At 51.2% G+C, this 21,089-nt stretch overlaps 1 protein-coding gene across 5 annotated transcripts in view; it reads left to right on the forward strand.

The window, feature by feature from the left end:
• SIDT1 (SID1 transmembrane family member 1) overlaps window positions 1-21,089 on the forward strand; it is an 83,864-nt gene that overhangs the window by 46,741 nt on the left and 16,034 nt on the right. For all 5 annotated transcript variants that reach the window (XM_037910012.2, XM_037909979.2, XM_037909988.2 and 2 more), the window contains 10 exons: window positions 360-453; window positions 3,602-3,673; window positions 4,094-4,187; window positions 5,628-5,671; window positions 12,064-12,135; window positions 13,747-13,895; window positions 14,759-14,832; window positions 15,920-15,986; window positions 17,652-17,725; window positions 18,523-18,646. In XM_037910012.2, coding sequence (XP_037765940.1) covers window positions 360-453; window positions 3,602-3,673; window positions 4,094-4,187; window positions 5,628-5,671; window positions 12,064-12,135; window positions 13,747-13,895; window positions 14,759-14,832; window positions 15,920-15,986; window positions 17,652-17,725; window positions 18,523-18,646 — 864 coding nt within the window. The remainder of the gene's footprint in view (window positions 1-359; window positions 454-3,601; window positions 3,674-4,093; window positions 4,188-5,627; window positions 5,672-12,063; window positions 12,136-13,746; window positions 13,896-14,758; window positions 14,833-15,919; window positions 15,987-17,651; window positions 17,726-18,522; window positions 18,647-21,089) is intronic.

The raw sequence follows: 21,089 nt of genomic DNA on the forward strand, positions 1-21,089 counted from the left end.
AGGCTCAAACCAGGGTGTGTCTTTATTAGGGGTTTGCTCTAGTGCAGTGGTTTTCAACCTGTGGTCTGTGGATCCTTAGAGATCTGCAGACTATGTCTAAGCTTTCCAAAGGGATCTGCACCTTCACTCCAAATTTTTGGGGGCCTGCAAATGAAAAAAAGTTGTAAACCACTGACTAGTGTAAGTAGATCACTTTTTTTAAAAAAATTGATGTAGTTAGATCAGTGCAATTTTTCTAATCTAGACCAGGCATTTAACTACATTGAGTCCTTTAACTGGCATGGGAGAGGAGACTCCTCCTCTGCAGCCCTGACCTCCCTCGCTTTTCACAAAGTTCTCTCTTGTTTGTTTCTGTGCAGAAGAAGGACTTCCCAGGCGAGCAGTTCTTTGTTGTGTTTGTCATAAAGCCAGAGGACTATGCCTGCGGGGGCTCTGTGCCTTCCTCTATCAAGGGTAAGATGAACTAGGGGACTGGCACAGTGCACCACGGGGGTGGGGAAGGGTGAACACCTTATGTTACTGTTCGTGGCCCTCCTGTGGAATGGCAGTGCTGTACGTCAGAGGGAGCCACTGCAAGGAAGGGTCATTGAAACAAAGGGAAATGGGAGATCCCAAAGGAGGAGTCTGGGTAGAATGCACCTTTGCAGACCCAGAGCTTCTTGCAAATCTTGCGGGGTGGATCCAGGAGCTGTATCTGTACACAGGATCAGGCCAGCCCCTAGAGTTGAAATGACAGTTTGGAAGCAAGGAAGTGGTTCCTGTGATTGGTAATTATTAACCTGATCCACTGTAGACATGGAAGAAAGTAGAAATTTTTTAAAAAAACCCTAAATATTTTTTTCAGCTGGTGATAGAACCTTCCCTGCCCCCCCCAAATTACATTGCTCTGTCAATGCATGTGCAAGCCCTTCGAGAGATACTATGCATATGAACTAATAGTCATCCCATGCAGGCCAATGCCAACAGTGTGCTCGGCTCTGTAGAAGATGCAAAACTAAGGACAGTGTGTGCCCCAAGAAGAAGAGAAAAGTAGATGAAATAGAATGCACTGGGAAACTAGAGGGGAAACATTTAGGTCTTGCTTTTACCCAGTAGTTATGATAAGTGCACTTTTTACAGGCATCTCAGAAGAAGTGGGCTTTTACGGGGATTTGAATAATGAGAGGATAGTGGCTGGCAGGACAGGAGAGTGGTAACTCCATGCACAGGGGGAGTGTGGAAAAAGGCACAGAGATGAGTGTGGAGAAGGAAATGAATACCAATGACATCAGTCTCAAAACCCTGGAGAGGAGAAGGTGTGAGGGAGACTAATGCAAAAGGAGACAAGTTATAGGCCATGGTGGGATTGTGCAGAGCTTTGAGAGGGAGAACAAAACCTGGAAAGTTAATTCTGTGAGCAAGAGGGGGCTGCCATGGTCTGAATGAGTGAGCCATCCAGAAGTAAGTGTCAGCTTGATAATCAAGCAGAGCTGGTTAAAACTTCATCCCCTCCTCCTCCAGTACAGCCATCTTCCTTACTTGAGGATATGGTCCACATGGTCCTTCTCCAGAGGTATTCAATGGTCCAGGAACAGGAAGAGAAGAACCAGGTGTTGCATGTGAGCTGGGGTTGGGAATTAACAGGATGGGTGGTGAAATGGGAGAGAGGGGCTTGCAATGTTCAGTGAAATGATGGGGTGGCCAGAGAGAGGATATTTTAATGACTGAGAAATCACACTGGGAGCTTAGTGAAGACACGATGCAGGGAGAGGACTTGTTGGGCAGAGGACCAGTTAGCCCAGGATCAAAGATCAAATGAAGGCCAGGAGACTAATGGTTAGAAGGGATCTCTATGTCAAAGTTGAAGTAATCAAGAGTGAGGGTGGGGGAGAGAGAGAGGGTGGTGTTGCTGGAGAGGTGGAGGAGGAGGAAGTAGAGGTGAGCCATGGATTTGACAAGATGTAGGTGAGAAGAAGAGGCAGGCCTTGTGGGAGCAGGAGAGGGGAGGGAAAGGAGGTGTTCCATGGAGGAGGAAGGACAAGGTGACCGTATGACAGAGAGATGATATACACTCTGTGTGTATGGTGCGCAGAGTGTGGCTGATTGGCGTGATGACAGGCCTGGCAGGGGGAGATGTATTTTAAATATGTTGCACTCCTACCTTCCCCTTGTAGCCTGAAGATGGTTTATGTTCATTTTCTTAGCTCCTGTCCATGGCTCTAAGCCCTGTGCAGTATTTCAGATCCACAGGACACCTATTAAACTGGCATGAAGCCAACCAGCCATAGTGTCTGTAATCTCTGCATCGAATCCCCAATTCCATGCACCCATCGACCCATCTCTGCCCCAAATGCCTGGAAAAAAACAACAACCAACAACCACCCCATGAGCTTTGTAGTGTGCCTGGCAGGTTAACAAGTGCCGGCTCTGGTGGACCAGCCAGAAAGCAACCTCCCAGTGCAGATTATGGAGCACTGGGGTAATGAGCTCTCAGCAAGATTCAGTGAAAATCTGCACTTGCTTCAGATTCCAAATGGTCTTGCCGAAAGTTGTCAGATGTAGATTGTGCTGCAACAGTCTAGTATTGAGGCACAGATCTGTGTACTAAGGTAGCTGGCACTGGTGAGAGAATATGATCTTTGCTGCAGCTGCTACCTAGCCATCTAGGAGCAGTCCAGGTTTGTAATAAAATTCCTCTTAGGAAATCAGTAATAATCTACTGATAGCACCTCTACAGCTTCCCCAGTCAGAAAAGACATACGTCTAACACCCAGGTGGCGGTCCAGAGTGCCTCAGGAACCAGCCCTTGAGTGGGTGACACTGGCTAAAACTTGAGCGGAGAAGCGTTTGCCTCCATTGAGATTGACAGCTCAGCCCAGAACAGGAGAGGTGGTTTTTTGTTTTGTTTTGTTTTTTTTTATCCTCAAAGTACTGTGAAAATTCCTCCCAGTGAGAGAAGGGTGACTGTAGTCAATGGGCTGCTCAGGTTCACCAGGCTTTCTCCCACCTGGAGCATGGTGTGTTACTCCCTGCAGTATTTTCTGGTTTGCCCAGCTCTGTCCATCCTGAAGCATTTGACACGTTTACACGCTGAAATGCATCCACAGCTGTAACCCCCCCCCCCCGAAGCATTCTGCACAACCGTTCTGGAGGGAGGCAGGAGAAGTTTGTCTAAGGATACAGGACAAGTCTTGCAGCGTGAGATCTTTAACAAGGGAGCCCCCTTGATCGCCTCTCCACGGATGTCAACGTCTCCTGGTGCGTTCCACAGGCAGCTTTGTGGACCGATCGCAGACTGAGAGCGAAATCCCATAGTTTACGGGGGGAGGGGGGGTGATGAAATACACTTTGGGCTCAGCCACCTGAAGCATCACAGGTTTCTAGCGTCAAGATGTAGGATCGAGCAAGAGCCGTGGGAAGACTTTCCCAGCCGTGCCTGTGGCTTCACCATGAATGGTGACATGTGGCTGTTCACCATACGGTTGTGCCAGGATTCTAGCCTCATGCAAATGGAAATGGGTACATCCAAGAACAGTGCAGGGTCCGGGCTACTTCTCAGGTGAACGAGTCCCAGCAGTGTTAAATAATGTGTTTCTGATCCAGTGCATCTTGCTTCTTACAGGAAAGGGCAACCACACCTGGAACCTACAACGAACAAAGAGCCTTCAAGTGACCATTGTACCTTCTATTAAAGGTTAATGTCTCTCTGAGGTATGGTCCAGTATTGCTGGGGAGCTCCAAGGTGCTCCACTCTGGGCTTCTCTTACCAGGAGGTGTGGTAGGAAATAGTACGGGGCACTCGATGTGTGGGAGCTCCCAGCTAATTCAGTCCCAGCAGGAGGCACAGCAAGGACTGGTATAGGGGTATCTGCTGAGGAATGTTCCAGCACCAGCCTTTTCCGGCAGGGAAGAAATGCCGTCTAGGAGGGGGATGGTGGCACTTGCAATGACTGGAGTCCATGCAGTCTGGGGCACTGGCAGTGGGAGACCCCCCCAGCTATTTCAGTCACAGTCTCTACCAGCAGGAGGCGCTGTAGTGAGCAGGGCAGGGATGCTAGCTGCGAGGGGACTGTTTTCCCGTAAGCTGACCCTCCTCCCGTTCCTCCTTCCCCAGAGTCTGACTACGTGCAAGCCATGCTCTTCAGCTTCCTGAGCTTCCTCTCCTTCTACGTGGGCTCACTGATCGTCGCCTTTGTGCACTACGTCAGGTGGGTGAAGCAGCTGGACAATGACTACGTTCAGGCTACGCCTGTGGCTTTTTCTTTCTCGGCTGAAATGCCCCACCCTGCCGTGAGCCAGGCATCCGAGCCCAGCAGGCTATGGGAGTTCCTGGCCACCCAATGGGTCCTTCTGTGAGGGAGGAATGGGGGGGCGTTTGGCACCCTGTGCCCCAGCCCGCAGAGAGGAAGGCAAGTGCCAGGGCACTAGAGAGACACCAGGCATCTGCTGCATGTGTGTGGGTTGGTACTTACTCTGCCTGCACTCTCTTGTGGGGCAAAGAAGAAACGCGACATAACCAGGACAGAGCAGAGGCCTCCAGGGCACCAGAGAGGCAAGGAACCCATTAAATTGCCAGGCCAAGCCCTGCTCACAGCTCAGCAATGCCTTGATTCCCCACTTCCCTGAGCTCCTGCCCTGCACTGAGGGGAGAGGCCCTGCCTTTGAGATGGCACCAGATGCTTCCTCCTGCTGCAGGTTGGAGAAAGGCCGAAGCTTCCTGCAGCCCTCCTCAGCTAACCCAGCGATGGCTTTTTCCTCCCCTTTTTCTGCTGCTTGCTGGCAGTGGGATCAGAAGCTGTGGGCTACATCTCTTTGGAGTGGCTGGCATGTACTCTCATCCCTGCCAGCCCCTGCAGCCCTCAGGGGCGAGTGAGGCAGCAGGAGGGTGTTGCTACCCTACAAGAGCTCCCAGCAGTGAGACTCCTTGTGCTAGTTGCCCCAGCAGCACGGGGCGTGATTGTAAAGTGGTGCTGGACAAGGAACCCCGGTGTGTCAGCAGTTACACAAGCTGCCGGCTTGGGCAGTGATTCAAGCGAAGCATATCTTCTGTTCCAGGACATAAGGGCTCAGCAAGGAGGAATCTTTCTCCCCGCCCCATGCCAAACATTGCACAATTGGCCAGGTGCATTGGGGTTGGTTATACCTTCCTCTCAAGTTCCAGATGCTGGCCACTGCCAGAAAACAGGATGAGCTCTCTGGATCCTGTCCAGTAACTTCCATGAACCCTACCTCCTGTGTACTACACTGATTCAGATCCCTTGCAAGCCATGTGGGTTCCAGAGTGTGGGAAGCTGGGCTGTGGAAAGCAGATAGGTGGGTTTTCCCAGTACACAGGACCGAGGGTAGGGTGTGCCATATTAGATCGCATAACTGGTCATGCCTCTGACTGTGGCCAGTAGCTGATGCATCAGAGGAAAGTGAAGCCTTTTCTCGATTGGATCTGTCTGATTAGGCATTGCTGGAAGTGGAGATCTAGATAGCCGGAGCCTGGGGTTTGCATTTCCCAGCCCTGAACAGTTATTTGTTTTCCAAAGCATTATGCAGTGCTGCGGTCTTGCTTTTGAGATGATACTGCAAAGACTGGCCTAGTGGCAGAAATCTGGAGGGTTTGTTGAATTTTCAGGAGTACCGTCTGTGCTTGTTTTCAGGATTCAGAGGAAGACGTCAGCTGGGCGATATAGTCCTGAGGATGGTAAGCCTCTCACAAACTGTGCTACAGTGTCAAGGGGCGACGCCCTCTGCCCATGCAAAAGAGAAGCTTTTCCCTGCTACCTTCAGTAAATTTCAAACCTCTCCTTGTCCACTCACCCCAGGATCTTTTTTTTAATTGTGCGTTTTAGTGCTGGAGTTCCCTATTGAGCTATATAACCGTGCTCTGGACGAACCAATTCGAGGGAAGTTAATTTCTCATGAGAACACAAAGGGCATTCCGTCCCTGGGGCTGATGCCGGGGGAGGGGTGGGGCACTTAGTGCTGTTTGATGGTTTTGTGAGGCGGACCCATTTTAAGCAAAGGAAGCTAGAGTCGGCAGGAGCTCTATTGATTTGTGTGTTACAGATCTGGATTATTAAAATGCACAAAATGCAGATTAACGTTCATAACTCCCTGGCTGAGTCACCTGTTCCTTTCTAAACAAGTGTATTCAATGGCTCATACTAGCCTCAGGAATGTTTCTTTTGGACTGAAATGTGCCCTGCCCAATCTAAACTTTGGGTCAAATTTTTTTTAAAAGGTCAGGTTTATAGAGCTCAAGGAGCAAATGACTCATTCAGTTAGCACGTCTATTACGTCTTGTTTACTTTACATGGCACCCACATTTCAACATGCTCCAGATTTGTATGCTGTCAAAGCATGATTGCATCGTAGAGGTCATTAGGGGAAGATGGTGGTTTTGGCAGGTGAGTGTAGGGTAGAGTAGGGGGACCAGATAGCAGGTGTGCAAAATCGGTACCCTTTTTATGGGGGGGCGGGGTATAGTTGTGTATATAAGACAAAGCCTCTAATATTGGGAGGTCTGGTCGCCCTAGCATAGGGGGCAGTTGGGGTTTCTGGTTCCTGGAGAGGTATGGGAGGCTATGTCTGAATGTTTAGTGCCTAGGAGGAAGTTGAAGCGTTAGTCATAGGGGAGAATGCATCTCCTTCCTTTCCCCATAGGGGAGGGGAAAGAATTACATTTTGACAGTGGGAGGAGCTTGAATACCTAGCTTCCCACCCCAGCAACCAGCTACCCCACTTTCCCCTGCTCTAATATTTACCACTGGCTAAGCACAGTCATGTAACTGGAAGTTTTTATACTAGAATGAAATAGTAAACAACAATGTAAATTGGCATTATTAGGGATTTGAGTTAATTATTCAGTTTAGATGAATGGGGGCAATTCACTTCTCAGAGCTAACAGTTCAGGCTGATGGCTGACTGCATGCGGCATTGCTTTAACTCTGGTCCTGTTTGGAAGGTTTTCTCTTCACAACCACGAGGGCAGGAAATATAATGTGGTAAATGAGAACTTGGGTTCTAAAGCTCAGTTCTGTGGCAGGGGGTAGCTTCTGCTGCAATATGGTAGAACATATGGGGGGACTCATTATAAGTCACTAGAACCAGGAGTCGAGAATAAAAGTGCCCATATCCAGGTGGAATTCAGGGAGGCAGAATGGAATCCATCCAGGGCCTGGGAGGGGATATCCAGATGGTTGCAGAAGGGAACTTTTTCTGAGCACAAGAAGCCAGGACCTCAGCAGGGTAAAGGGGCATCTTTCAAGAAGGTGAAGCCTGGGGCAATATTTCCTTGTGCTCCCTGTGCTGGAGCCAGATTTCTGGAGACCGATTATCTGTTCCAGAGGATGGAGATGCTCAGAGCATCTGATGCACAACCACCTTTGTACAGGAGAGGAAAGACCAATGCTGCTCCAGAAGTTTCCAGCAAGGCCATGGGCTACAGAAGCTGCCCTTAGCCTAAAGGTGGAGGTTTGGGACTGGGCTCCCTGGGAGAGAGGATCAGCTGGATAAAAGACTGCGATCAGACATGCCCTCAGCCTCACTCAGCCATTTGGTGCGCGTGCGCGCTCGTGCTCTCTCTCTCTCCCCTATTATGGGAACTGCCCTTCTCTGTTCTCTCATCCTTAGGTTTTCTCCTCCACTCTGGATGACTTGCCCCTCCCGTTACTCCACTTCACCTTACTTCAAATGCCCAGCATTACCTGCTCCTCTCCCATTGCCACTCCCCTACCCCTGCTCAGCCTCCCCACACCCCTTTTCTGCTCCCCTGTCCCCCATGTTGCTCCCCTCTGCAGCGTAGTCTGGAGGAATGAACACAGGAGTGGGAGGCTGGAGGTCCCAAGTTCTCATCCTGGCTCTTCAACTGACTCACTGCGCGGCTTCAGGCAAGTCGCTTCAGCCCTCTGTGCATTTCCCCATCTAGGTTCCCTTGTGCCTCTCAAGGCTGTGAACACTTTAAAATGCTAAATAAATGTTAAGTATTCCTACCTCTCCCTCCCTCCCTCCGTCTGGAATGCCCTGACCCCACTCAGCTCCCCTTGTAATATCCAGTTCCCCACTCTGGCCCCCTGTCATTCAGAATACCCAGCCCCTCCTGGCCTGCCCTCAGTTGCCTCCACCCCTTGGAATTTCCCATGATTCTCTTTTGCCTGCCCTCTTGCAATTCAGAATACACCCTACTCCTCTTTCTTTCCCTCCCTCTGGAATAGCCCTTGCTCATCCATCTCCCCTCCTGAGAATGCCATGTCCCTGTTCGCACTACTTGTCTCTCCTGTCACCCCTCTCTCCTCCCCATCTCTTGAATATCCTGCTACCCTGTCTGTGTCCTTGTTCCCCTTTCCCTTGTGTTCTACATTGCCTTCCTTCTGAGCTGGGCTTTATCCTTGGGCCCCTCCTCCCTCTCAGACTTTGTTGAGGGAGAAGAGAGCTGGAGGAACCAGTTGCTCTATCCTGTCACAAAGTGCACCACACCCAACAAAGCAAACATTTCCCCAAAGAGCAAACTGGCATCTCCAGAACTGACTCACATCGCCTCCAGGAAGTGGGGCTGAAATAGGTGGGTGAATTTACAGCAGCGCTGTCTGCTTATTTCTCTCCTGCCTGGAGGTGCCCCACTCTATCCCACTCTCACAAAGACTCGCTGCCTTGTACGCTCAGTATCAGTTTTCATCAACTAGACATGGAAAGTGGGAAGCTCAAAGCACAGTCTAAACTTAGAGAGGAGTGACCCCGTGTGACTGAGGAGAGGCTGGAGTGGAAAGTGCTTCTGTCTCAGTGCCCCAGCTTAGAGGGAGTGCAAGAAAGATACTTCCTCAAGCAGTCAGGAGCCGCAAAAGATGTCTGCTCAAAAAGCAATGAAGACAAACTGTTCCCATCTGTGGAGAAAGCACAGATATCTCACAAGGTGGCAGATCAGGAATGGACAGGGGCAGGGGTGGCAGGTTTGTAGAAAATTTGGTGATGCCCAGAACCCGCCCCCCACCTGCCTAAGGCTCTGGGAGGGAGTTTGGGTGGGGGGAGGAGGTCTGGGGTGCAGGCCCTGGGCTGGGGATTAGGGTGCAGGAGGGGTGCAGAGTGCAGGCTCTGGGAGGGAGTTTGGGTGCTGGGTGCAGGCTCTGGGCTGGGGCAGGGGGTGAGGGTGCAGGAGGGGGTGAGGGGTGCAGGCTCTGGGCTGGGGGTGGGGGTGTAGGAGGGGGTGAGGGGTTCAGGCTCTGGGATGGAGTTTGGGAGTTGGAGGGGGTGCAGAGGGAGGGGGGTGCGCGCTCTGGGAGGGAGTTTGGGTGCTGGGTGCAGGTTCCAGGCTGGGGCCGGGGTGGGGGTGAAGGAGGGGGTGAGGGGTGCAGGCTCTGGGATGGCGTTTGGGTGCAGGCTGGGGGTGGGGGTGTAGGAGGGGGTGAGGGGTTCAGGCTCTGGGAGGGAGTTTGGGGGCAGGAGGGGGTGCAGGCTCTGGAAGGGAGTTTGGGGGCAGGAGGGGGTGTGTGGGAAGGGGTAGGGGGTGCAGGCTCTGGGAGGGGGTGCAGGGGTGAGGGCTGTGGGGCTGAGGATGAGAGGTTTGGGGTGTGGGAGGGGGCTCAGGGCTGGGACAGAGAATTAGGGTGTGGGGGGATGAGGGGTTTGGGGCGTTGGAGAGGCTCAGGGCTAGGGCGGAAGGGCAGGGTAAGGTCAGCCTGCCCTGCCATTAGTGAATGGGGGGCATTAGGACCCTGCAGCAGCAGTTGATGCGGGGAGCCGGCAGAGCAGGGGTGGGGAGGTGAGCAGGGGCAGCAAGTTGGGGCCGGGGGACACTCGGGGGAGGTGCGGGGGGGTGGCAGGCGGGGCCGGGGGAGAGACCTGGCCCCAAACATTGGTGGAGCTGGGCCCCTGGGCCCTGAATATTGCTGGAGCCCGGGCACCACGAGTGTATATAACTCGCCGCCCCTGGACAGGGGATCAACCCCCAAATGCAGTGCCTGGCCATATCCTGGACTGAATCCTACCTACCTGTGACAAATACTGTAGCAGCCTGTTTAACACTCTGGCAATCATGCTATTACAATAACTTGTCGCACCAGTCAAGTGTCATGGAGCGGAAGGGTTTCTTGTGCCTCTGCATACGCACCCCTGCACAGATGTACACCGTGCAGTATTCTGTCTTGCACATGCTGTCTGCACTGCATGGACCATTCCAGAAATTCATCCAAGCTGGACAATGTTCCCTTAGCAATAAGAAAATAAAGGAGAAAATGGCAAAGTGCCAGCTCCCAGACACAGCTTAATGGACAAAAGTTAGTGTGTCAGTGGAGAGTAATGAACTGGGTTCAGGCAAAGGGAGAGCTTTTGATGGTGTAGAGCCTGGGAGGACCTGGCTCTCTCTGTCCGTCACTGTTAGAAATCATGGAAACAAGTAGCCAGAAGTGAGCATGCTTTTTTAGTCTTCTTCCGCTGAAGCCTTAGGGATGGCCACGACTGGAGATGGGTCAATGCCCTGAGGTGGCACCAAGCATTCTATCTCCCTCAGGGGCTGGGCTGGCTGCTTCTTGCTCACACGCTCAGAGTCTAACTGGTCCCCTAGGTGGGGTCGGGATGGAATTTCCCCCCAGGTCAGATTGGCAGGGACTATTTTGCCTTCCCCTGCAGTGTGTGGGTGGGTCACTTGCCAGGTTGTCTGGGTATATCTCATTTGATCATTTCCCTGCCATTGCAGGCACCTCAGGTGATGGTGCACCTCAGTCCCTCCTATTCTCTGCCTGTGGCCCATAGTAGTCTAGTCTTCTGTGGTACTTTGGTCTCATTTCAGGTGTTGGGTTTAGTGGGTGGGAGCTGGGTGGTGTTGGTGGCCTGTGACATACAGGAGATCACACTACATCATCTGGTGGTCATGCTTCCTCCTGGCCTTAAACTCTATGACTGTAGGACATGTTTCAGGCCCTCATATACTATGGTAGAAGAATCTAGCTAGGTTTTCAAGAAGACATCCAGCACCTAGACTTGCTAGTACAAGGATCAATAGCCCCTTGCCGCCCCTATCAACCTGAAGACAGGCCGTGTGCCTGTAAATCTAGCAAAGGTATCTGGAGAGAACCCGGTGACTCTGCATTAGGATAAAATGTATCAGCTTTGCACACTGCTTGTCCAAAGAATGGGTGTGACTGGCTGACTGGACTCATTCAGTTTGACTTTGCTGTGTGTAAATTGGTGCTGCAGCCCATGTGTGGCTTCACTGGGTCATTTCAGCTGCATAATGTGTTGCCCTCAACACATTATCCAAAAGAGATGAGTGAGGGGCGAAAAAAGTTCACAATCTAGGCTTGTACTTGTCGCTGCTCCTTCCTTCATGATTTAGAGCCTCACAGATTTTCTTGCTTAAGTTTTCCTCTGTCTCTTGCTAATACTGGCAGTCTTGGGTCATCCCTCCCTTTGCTTGCTGGACAGCTTTGATAATGTGTTTCAGGAAGACCTGGAGAGCAAAGTCAGATGAGGCTGTTATCTGAAGGGCAGCTTCTCCTGCCTCAACTCAGTGTGTGTGTGTGTGGATTCTGAGTCTTAGGAAGCTGTCCCAGTGCTAATGATGGGAGACCGTTACCATCCCTGCTGGGAGCCTTGCTTTCACCTAACTGGGCTAAAAGAACGTGGAGGGCTGAGGGCATGTGTGGCTTTTCCAGTGATAGTCATGGGAATTAGCTGCCATTTTAGGTGAGGGCAAAACATTGTGAGACTGAAGGCAGAAATTCATGATTGCCACTGAGAACACCCCAAATCTCATAAGACTCATACAAAAATTGCAGGAGTTGGCAATGCTGGAATATGGAGGCAACAGGGGAGGGGCCTGGGCTTTGCCGCACTTCTGACTGGGGCTGAGTGGAATGAAGGGCAGGGGTTTGTGGTTTATGATGCCCCCTCTGTGGAGGGCAGGGGGATAGAAGGGGGCTATGGTTTGTCATGTGTCCTGTGGGCAGGGAAGGAGGCCTGTGCTTTACAGTAAACAGGACAGGGATGTAGGGTGGGTTGGGGGCTCCTCTTCGCACTGGGGAGCCTCCTCTACCAAGTCTCTCTCTCTTTTTAAAATGGGGTCTGAGCAGATCAAAAGCTCTTTGTTTGTATCCGTTGCAGGATCCGGGACTGTGGCTACCTCGCATCCCATCACGACTGGCACCCCCGAGGGAAGCAGCTACGGAGCTATCGGTATGGAACGCTTGGGAACTTGAGCATCTGGCACCTCCTGGCATCTGGGCTGCCTGGACAGCTGCTTCTGGGGGAAGGAGCCAGTCTGGTAGAAGGCCTCCACCTCTGCCATGGCCCCAAGATGTCTTATTGTCTGCAGAGGAGTCTCTGTCCCACTGGCTGCCTGCAGATCCAGAGACTGGGGCCACATAACCCCACTGCTTGTGGGGAAGGGGAGGTGCACAGAGCAATGAGTGGGCTGCGGGTGGTGGTGGTGGGGAAGTCCATGGCTTTAGGCAGCTCCTCTTCCCCAAGGGTTGTTTTCCCTGTATTTTTGGCACCATCAAGGCCACAAGGGGCTGGGCTGTGAGTTCCTTCCTGCTGAGCCTGCCCATGTTGCCCTGGAGGGGAGAGTGCTCACCAAATGCCATGCTGCCCTCTCCGAGAACGCCCAGGCTCTGCAGCTCTGAGATCAAGACACAGGGGCCTGGGTCTCCTGCATGGTGGTGTAGATCAGGTCCAGGGGACCTAGAAGCCTGAGGGTTTTGAACTGATGTTGGGGAAGAGAGTGGCTCTGTTTTCACGCAGCAGTGTGGAATTTTTAATTCCTGCTCCGGGTGCTTAATGTGATTGCTACCCTGGTTCATTCCTGCACTAAGGACACACTCTAGCCCTGAAAATGGTACCCAGATTCCAGCCGGCAGGTATGTGATATCTGCTGGGAAAGAAAGTCAGAACCAGGAGCTTATCCGGTGCAGGGAATAACATGAGGGTTTGGGAAGTGGAGTAGAGTCAGGGCTTTCTTCTGGGATATATTCTGACCCAGATCTAACTCCAGATCCATCATGAAAGACTCCCTGCTCAAGCAGGTTTTTTTTCTGTCTTTAAGAATATCTGGAAAATTTAGAAGGGCCCCTTAAGACTCTCAAACAAGTGAGCGAGCTGACGTCACTCTCCCCTGCCTCTTCAACCACCACAATCCGCATGCTTGATCCACATTGCTGCCCTGAGCCTACATGGGCAAAGAGCTGGTACACAACCTGGGCAAACACAACACAAGATACAGGCAAGTCCAGCTGGTCCCCAAGCTGGTGATGCTGTTCATGGGACCATTCATGTTCCCATCTGCTTCAAGAAACACACGGGGGCCGGGGTAATGACTCTCTCTCCTTGTTGGAGGATTTCATTTTCTTCTCTCTTTTGTTTTAAAACTTCTTTTAGAAAAGCTTGACATACAAACTCTATCTGCAGGGCAGTACCCAGAGGCCGCTGCTAACACCAGACAGAATGCTGCAGCCTTTACTGGCTAGTACATCTCACATTCAGGATCTCACAGGAGCCCGGTTAGTTAGAGGTAGTAAACATTATGGAAATCTAAGAGAGAGAGAGCGGAGAAAATGCTAGGAAGAGCAGAGGGGTGGACTATGAGTGTGAAGTGCTGAGTGTTCCTGTATCCTAGATCAGAATTCTGTGGGAATTCCCAGATAGGGCAACAACCATCTACCAACCTATTCCTTGGTCTGTGTATGCTGCGTTCCGCCATCAGAAGCTCCTGGTATGGTGAATGCTCCCTTGTTTCTTTGTACAGAGGGATTTACCCTTTACCATGAACCCTTCCTTCCTCATTTCCAGATGAGTCAAGCTCCAGTGGCGGCCGGCAGTTATCGTCCCCGGAGCGTGGGCCCCCACATGGTTCCGACACAGACAGCTCTGTGGAGGAGGAGAGCGATTTTGACACCATGCCCGAAATTGAAAGTGATAAGAATGTCATCCGCACTAAGGTATGCCTGATGCTGCGTCCTTGTGCTAAGCACTGTGTGGTGGGGTCAGCTCCGTGATTCCAGCTATTATTGCTGGTCACCATCTCTCCTTTTAACTCTGCTCTTTCGAAGACAGATTAATGGCCTTCATCTGATTAATGTATTTAATAATCCTCCAATGCCCAGAAAGTTTTCCCAGAGCACTGATAGGAAACCAGTGCTATTAAAGGCTAAAATGAACAGCATTGTTTAGGAAACTGGAGAGATGCTGCTTTGGTGGAGGATGGTGCAACCTAGAAGGTTGGAAAACAAATGAAGGGGCTGAAGTGATGGTGGAAGAAAGCAAGCAGCTGGTGGTGGATACTGAGACCTTAGGAGAGCCATAGCCCTAGAGAATGGGGATGGGGAACACCAGCAGGGGATGCAGAAAAAACAAGGAGCCAAGTGACTGATATCTTGGATCAAGAACCTATGTACCATCTCTTAGAAGCTGCCTTCTCTTCTTGTCCCCAGTACTTACGATTGGTCAAATTAATCTCTGGGGCAACTCTGTGAGTACATCCATTATTACAGCAGGGACAAATTGACCCATGATCTGTCTCCATACAGAACTTGGTTTGAATGGTGTCTTACTGGAAAGTAATTCTACTAATAACAATTTTTAAAGTTCTTTGTTTTGTCATCTTCATTCCAGAGAGAACTCTTGGACTTTTATTTGGGGCTCTTCTGGGCTTTCTTCCACAGAGAATTGCAAGAGTTACTGTAGGGAAAGGACAAGCTTTACCCATCCACTTGGATCATCAAAATGCATTCAAGCTTTCTAAAGGTTTCCTTCTCCTTCATGAATTCTCCTTTTCTCTCCCCTGTATTGTGTTATATTGCAGATGTTCCTCTATCTGTCAGACTTGTCCAGGAAGGATCGGAGAATTGTCAGCAAAAAGTACAAAATTTATTTCTGGTAAGTAGAGGACAGACAGGTGAGCTCCGGTCCCTAAATCCGGGCCCAGTCTTCAGATGTGGGCCCTCAAATTGAGTTCCCGGATCCCTCATTTGGGGGCCCACTTAGAGGCGCACACACACTTTTTAGGAACCACTCTAAGCTTCCAGCTATAGTACTGGTCGCTCGGATGTATATATACACATTTGGAGTGTGTGGTGTGCGTGGGCATGTGCACATGTATGTAGGAGTGAACACAAGGGCTTGTGACCATTTGTATGCATTGACTGCTGAACACATTCATGCTGCGTATGGGACCTTTCATCTTTGCTTCATTGCATCACACCAAATTTCACCTACTAGCATAAGTATTTGCTGGGGGAATAAGTGACTGTGGCTCAGACCCTGCAGCTCCACATGCCTAACCTTCTGCCAGTGGCCATTTATGCCCGCCCCTAAGACCTGAAATGGATATATATTTTAAAGGGCTGTTGGCTGGGGATTAGTTGAACAGCAGCAGAGGAGCTGGCTTGGTGAGAGGACAGTGTGACTCTTGGGTGTGGTGCACCCTTTGATGTTGAGAGGGGTGGTATGAAACACTTCTTTCTGTCGGTGAGTTATGCCTTAGCTCCAGGAACAGCTGCAGGGTTGGGGGAAGGGGTTGGTTAAGAGCCCTGGGAGAATATGGACCATGAGGTCAGGCACTATCTCAGTGAGCACTGTGGGTCTTCATCCTGAATGCTTTAAAGGGGTTCAGAGCAACCACTTGCCTACATGCCTCTGTGGAAAAAACAGTGTGACATTGCCTTGCACCCGGGAATCTCTGTTATTCCTCCTGCTCCTCTGGGAGGTAGGTGTATTGTTATCCCCATTTTACATATGGGAGGTACACAGCAAGCCAGGGGTAGATCTGGGGAAAGAACCCAGGAGTTCTGACTCCCAGTCCACTGCTCTCCCTACCAGACACCACACGTCCCTTAAAGGGAAAGAGCCAGTGAGCAGCTGGGGGAAACTGGGTGGCAAACCCATAAGTAGAGCCCAGACTCTGTTCTCGTGCATTTGGATGGCTGCGTTGCTGTGGTAACTGCCGCGCTCTCCCCCTCTGCAGGAACATTACCACAATCGCTGTGTTCTATGCACTGCCTGTGATCCAGCTGGTCATCACATACCAAACGGTGAGTGCTCCCTGGCGTGGCCCTGGGCTTGGTCCTCCGCTGTTCTTCCCCTAATGCTCTCTGAGGTTTGGCAATGCAAGTAACCCCAGAATCAAGCACAGTCTGGGGTACGGGTTGAATGCTTCTAACTGCGGTCATTTGCAACCCCCATGGTGCTTCCTGCATCTAGCCAGTTCAAATCCACTACGAGCTCCTGGCAGAACATCCACCTCCTGGCGGGGCACCTGAAATGCCACATTCAGGTGTCAGCATTGCAAATGGTGAACTCAGCCAGTCTTCCAGCCCCACCAGCATGAGCCTCTGGTTGGTTGGTTGGTTGGTTTTGAGGGGGACGGGGATTCCTGTTATGGGCCAAATCCTGTTTGTATCAGTCCTTACTTAGGCACTGTATTATCTTAGCTGGCCCTCACCACGACATTTGAGTGCCTCCCAATGCTATGAAGTGCCCACACAGATCTATGTCTCTCTCTCCCTGTTCCTCTGTGTTCTCGTGCGCGCACGCTCTTTCTCTCTCGCGCTCTCTCTCTGATGGGCGGCACGTGAGCCTCCCCTTTGAGGAGTCTAGCCCCACAGTCCCGCCCCGACACCCCATCTGCTGGAGCCCCAAGCCGCCGCCCTGCCCAGCCCCGCCCCTCCCTCCTGGTGGCCAGAGGAGCCGCCAGCCAGCCCCAGCACTGGGTCACCTGCTGGCCCCAGCTGCCTGCTGGCCTCCAGCCGGAGCTGAGCTCCTGCTGGCTTGGTGGAGTGTGGGCAGGGCCAGGGCTTGGTTTAGGGGAGGCTTAGCCTCCTCTGGCCTATTATACGTGCTGCCCATTCTCATTCTCTCTCTCTCTGTGGTATTGTGGAATTGGTGAGAAAAGTGTGTTTTGCACTGACGTTCATTGTCACCATCCTGACATCTTCCAGGAGCCAGTTCCACCTTTGTTGGCCAGTCACTGAGAAAGCTCCATCTCTTGTGCATGTGTGAGCTTTGGTCTTGAGGCAGACCCATTTCTTTGTTCCAGTGATTGGGCGAAGCAGTCCTGGTTTGCTCCCCCAAGTATATTTTTGAGACACTGTTGTCTGGATCCAGAACACAGCCGTACCTGTGACCAAACTTACCTGCCATATGGCCCAGAGCACATAAACCAGGCAAATTAAAAACAATAAAGGAAAGTAAATGCTAAAGACTGGAAGCGTGGATTCAGCAGACGGCCCCTGAGGCCCTGTCTGATGCATGGGCTGGCAGCTGAAGCTGGGCTAGTAAGGGATGGAAACCCTTGGGCAGCTCCCTCCTGTGGTCAGAAAGGCGCAGACACGTCTGTGTTACAGCCCTGGCTCTTTAAAATTCATGCTGTGTTTCTTTAAAAGAAGACACACGTCCAGCAGGACAAGAGGGGTTTTCAAGAGCCAGGCCTGTGTGTGTGTTGTAAGTGCCTTGAATTCTGTCTCAAGGCTTCAATGTGACAGGGACGCTCAGTCCATGACACGTGTCTGTTAACTGAGAGTGGATTGTGACAGGCAGTTTTCTGGGCACAACACTAGGCTAGGTTGCAGCCAGTGGTGGTTGGATGCTGCTGTGAAATGCTAATTCTATGCTGATCGGGTTCACTTTGCCCTCCTCCTCAGCTTGTGCACACTGCACTTCACCCCAGCTCTAACACCAGTTCCCCTTCCACTCTGCAGGTGGTGAACGTCACTGGTAACCAGGATATCTGCTACTATAACTTTCTCTGTGCTCATCCTCTGGGGGTCCTGAGGTGAGTGAACCCTTTGTATCCATTCACCGGCTGGCTCACTTGGACTTAAGATTCATCCTCTTGGTGGTGCATGCCGGAAGGGCGTTGCCTTTCTTTAATACCCCTTCAGAGGGGGTCAGGGAAGGCAAGGTTTTGTACCTGCCAAGCTTATAAAGTCAGTGTGAGGTCACCGTACGTTCAGGGATGGGACTGGAGCCCCTCTGTGCAGTTGCTGGGGTGGCTTTCCACTGAGTTGTCTGAGAGATAGACCCAGGGAAAATGTAGGGTGGGGCACCAAGGCAAACCCACCAAATCGCAGCTAAGTTCATTTTTCAGACCTTTTCACATACATGCATGTGAGCAGCGACTGTACGAAGGAGTCCAGGTCAAACCTTTCATCCAGAGAAATGATCCATTTCAAATAGCAGTGCAGAAGTGCTCTGAGGGTTAGGAGTCCAGCATTGAGCCAGGCTGAATCTACTGTACCTGGGTGTTGCTGCATATTCAGCACGTAAAATCAACCCGTTTGTAGAGCTCTGCCGAATCCTTTGACTGCTGTGGGGCTGGAGCCTTTGCCCTGCAGAACCAAACCTTTACCCTTAGCTTACTTTAATTTGGATGATGTTCTGTGGCCTGCGTTGTGCAGGGGAGCAGACCAGGGGATCACAAATGGGCGTTTCTGGCATTAATATCAATGGATTTACTGCCAGGGTGGATCACCTTGGGTGTGGGAAGATGTCCTCTGGGATGTTTAAAATATGTATTCTCGCCCCACAAATCCCTTCTCTCTCTCTCGGGGGGACTCCTCTTCCCCGCAGCGCTTTCAACAATGTCCTGAGCAACGTGGGCCACGTGCTGCTGGGCTTCCTCTTCCTGTTGATCGTGTTTCGCAGAGACATTCTCCATCGCCATTTGCTGGAAGCCAAAGACATCTACACGCTGGTACGGAATGTGCCCCCACTCAGCCTCTGCAGCAAGTGGAGAGAGCCCTGTGACTGGACTCCTCGCTGGGTCTGCACGGACGGAGGACAGTGAGCCCCAGGGAAGGAAAGGGGGTAGAGTCGTTGGGCAGGAATCTGTTCTAGTTAGCGCCCTGGGGGCAGTGAGAGGAGGGGTGCTTGAGAGATAGTCCCCGGACAAAGACCTAGCTTTGGATAATGTGGCCAACGCTGCATGGCGTCCAGGTGCGAAACACGTCACTCCATGGAGCATTAATGCAGCATGAATGAGAGCCTGCTCTCGGCTCTGCCAAACAGACTGAGGAGTTCTGAGCAATCAGCTTTGGATAGAGAACCTCTCCTGTTTATCACAGGGTATTTTTAAATATTTTTAGAAGTCCAGAACATCCCCCGAGAAGAGCACAAAGCCACAGGGTGAGACTCGAACCTCTCCACTCCTTTGTAAGGAGGTGGAGACAAGTCCATTTTATTCCACAGGAACTTGGCTGGCTCTGCTTGAGCTGCACTGAACAGGAAGCTTATTTTAACCATAAATCTAGGAACCTTTAGTCTTCCAGCCAGTGCTTAATTTGTGCCCAGGCTGAGCCCTAGGAACTCTAGGCTTGGCATAGAATATTAGGGTTGGAAGAAACCTCAGGAAGTCATCTAGTCCGACCCCTTGCTCAAAGCAGGACCAACACCAACTAAATCATCCCAGCCAGGGCTTTGTCAAGCCGGGCCTTAAAAACCTCTAAGGATGGAGAGTCCACCACCTCCCTAGGTAACCCATTCCAGTGCTTCACCACCCTCCTACTGAAATAGTGTTTCCTAATATCAACCTAGACCTTCCCCACTGCAACTTGAGACCATTGCTCCTTGTTCTGTTATCTACCACCACTGAGAACGGCCGGGCTCCATCCTCTTTGGAACCCCCCTTCAGGTAGTTGAAGACTGCTATCAAATCCCTCCTCCCTCTTCTCTTCTGCAGACTAAATATCCCCACTTCCCTCAGTCTCTCCTCGTAAGTCATGTGCCCAGCCCCCTAATCATTTTTGTTGCCCTCCGCTGGACTCTCTCCAATTTGTCCCCATCCCTTCTGTAGTGGGGGGACCAAAATTGGATGCAGTACTCCAGGTGTGGCCTCACCAGTGCCAAATAGAGGGGAATAATCACTTCCCTCGATCTCCTGGCAATGCTCCTACTAATACAGCCCAATATGCTGTTGGCCTTCTTGGCAACAAGGGCACACTGCTGACTCATATCCAGCTTCTCATCCACTGTAATCCCCAGCTCCTTTTCTGCAGAACTTCTGCTTAGCCAGTCAGTCCCCAGCCTGTAGCGGTGCATGGGATTCTTCCTTCCTAAGTGCAGGACTCTACACTTTTCCTTGTTGAACCTCATCAGATTTCTTTTGGCCAATTTGTGTAGGTCACTCTGGACCCTATCCCTACCTTCCAACGTATTTACCTCTCCCCCAAGCCTAGTGTCATCTGCGAACTTGCTGAGGGTGCAAATCATCCCGTCATCCAGATCATTAATGAAGATGTTGAACAAAAACGGCCCCAGGACCGATCCCTGGGGCACTCTGCTTGATACCAGCTGTCAACTAGACATTGAGCTGTTGATCACTACCCGTTGAGCCAGACAAAGTAGCCAGCTTTCTATCCACCTTATAGTCCATTCATCCAGCCCATGCTTCTTTAACTTGCTGGCAAGAATACTGTGGGAGACCGTATCAAAAGCTTTGTTAAAGTCAAGATATATCACATCCACCGCTTTCCCCTCATCCACAGAGCCAGTTATCTCCTCATAGAAGGCAGTCAGGTCGGTCATGCATGACTTGCCCTTGGTGAATCCATGTTGACTGTTCCTGATCACTTTCCTCTCCTCCAAGGGCTTCAAAATGGATTCCTTGGGGACCTGCTCCATGATTTTGCCGTTCACAGCCCCGGCACCTCTGAGCTTGCTGCTTCAGTTATGAATGTAAAAAAAAAAATTAGCTTAAGGCCCAGCACCTCTTTCCTTACAAATTAAGCACTGGTCTCAGCTCTGGTCTGATCAGATCTCACAACAAAGAGGGGTTGTGTCTGTCCAGTATGTGCATGGGTGACATTAGAGGCTGCAAGTCCTGGCGGCAATGGCAGTGCTGCTTCAGTAGGTGGCGCTGTCCCCCCAATTCAGTTCTAAACAAGTACCCCGGTATGGTAGGGATCCGTGTTCCTGGACTTTCAGTGGAGACCTAAACTGGGTCCTGGCAAAGATCTCTTCTCAGAAGGGCTGGGGGGCTCAATTCCCCGCTGCTGTGCACCGGTGTTCTCATTTACATCTGTGGAAAACGGGTGTAAAATGCTACTTTTCCGATGTGATAGTGCCTTACATCCGTGGTGTGCTCCCTTTGCCTGGGTGTAAATCACCACACAAGGGGCAGGGGAGTGGGGAATCTGGGC

This window comes from Chelonia mydas, chromosome 1 (assembly GCF_015237465.2).
Source record: "Chelonia mydas isolate rCheMyd1 chromosome 1, rCheMyd1.pri.v2, whole genome shotgun sequence".
In the NCBI taxonomy this organism is placed as follows: domain Eukaryota; kingdom Metazoa; phylum Chordata; order Testudines; family Cheloniidae; genus Chelonia; species Chelonia mydas.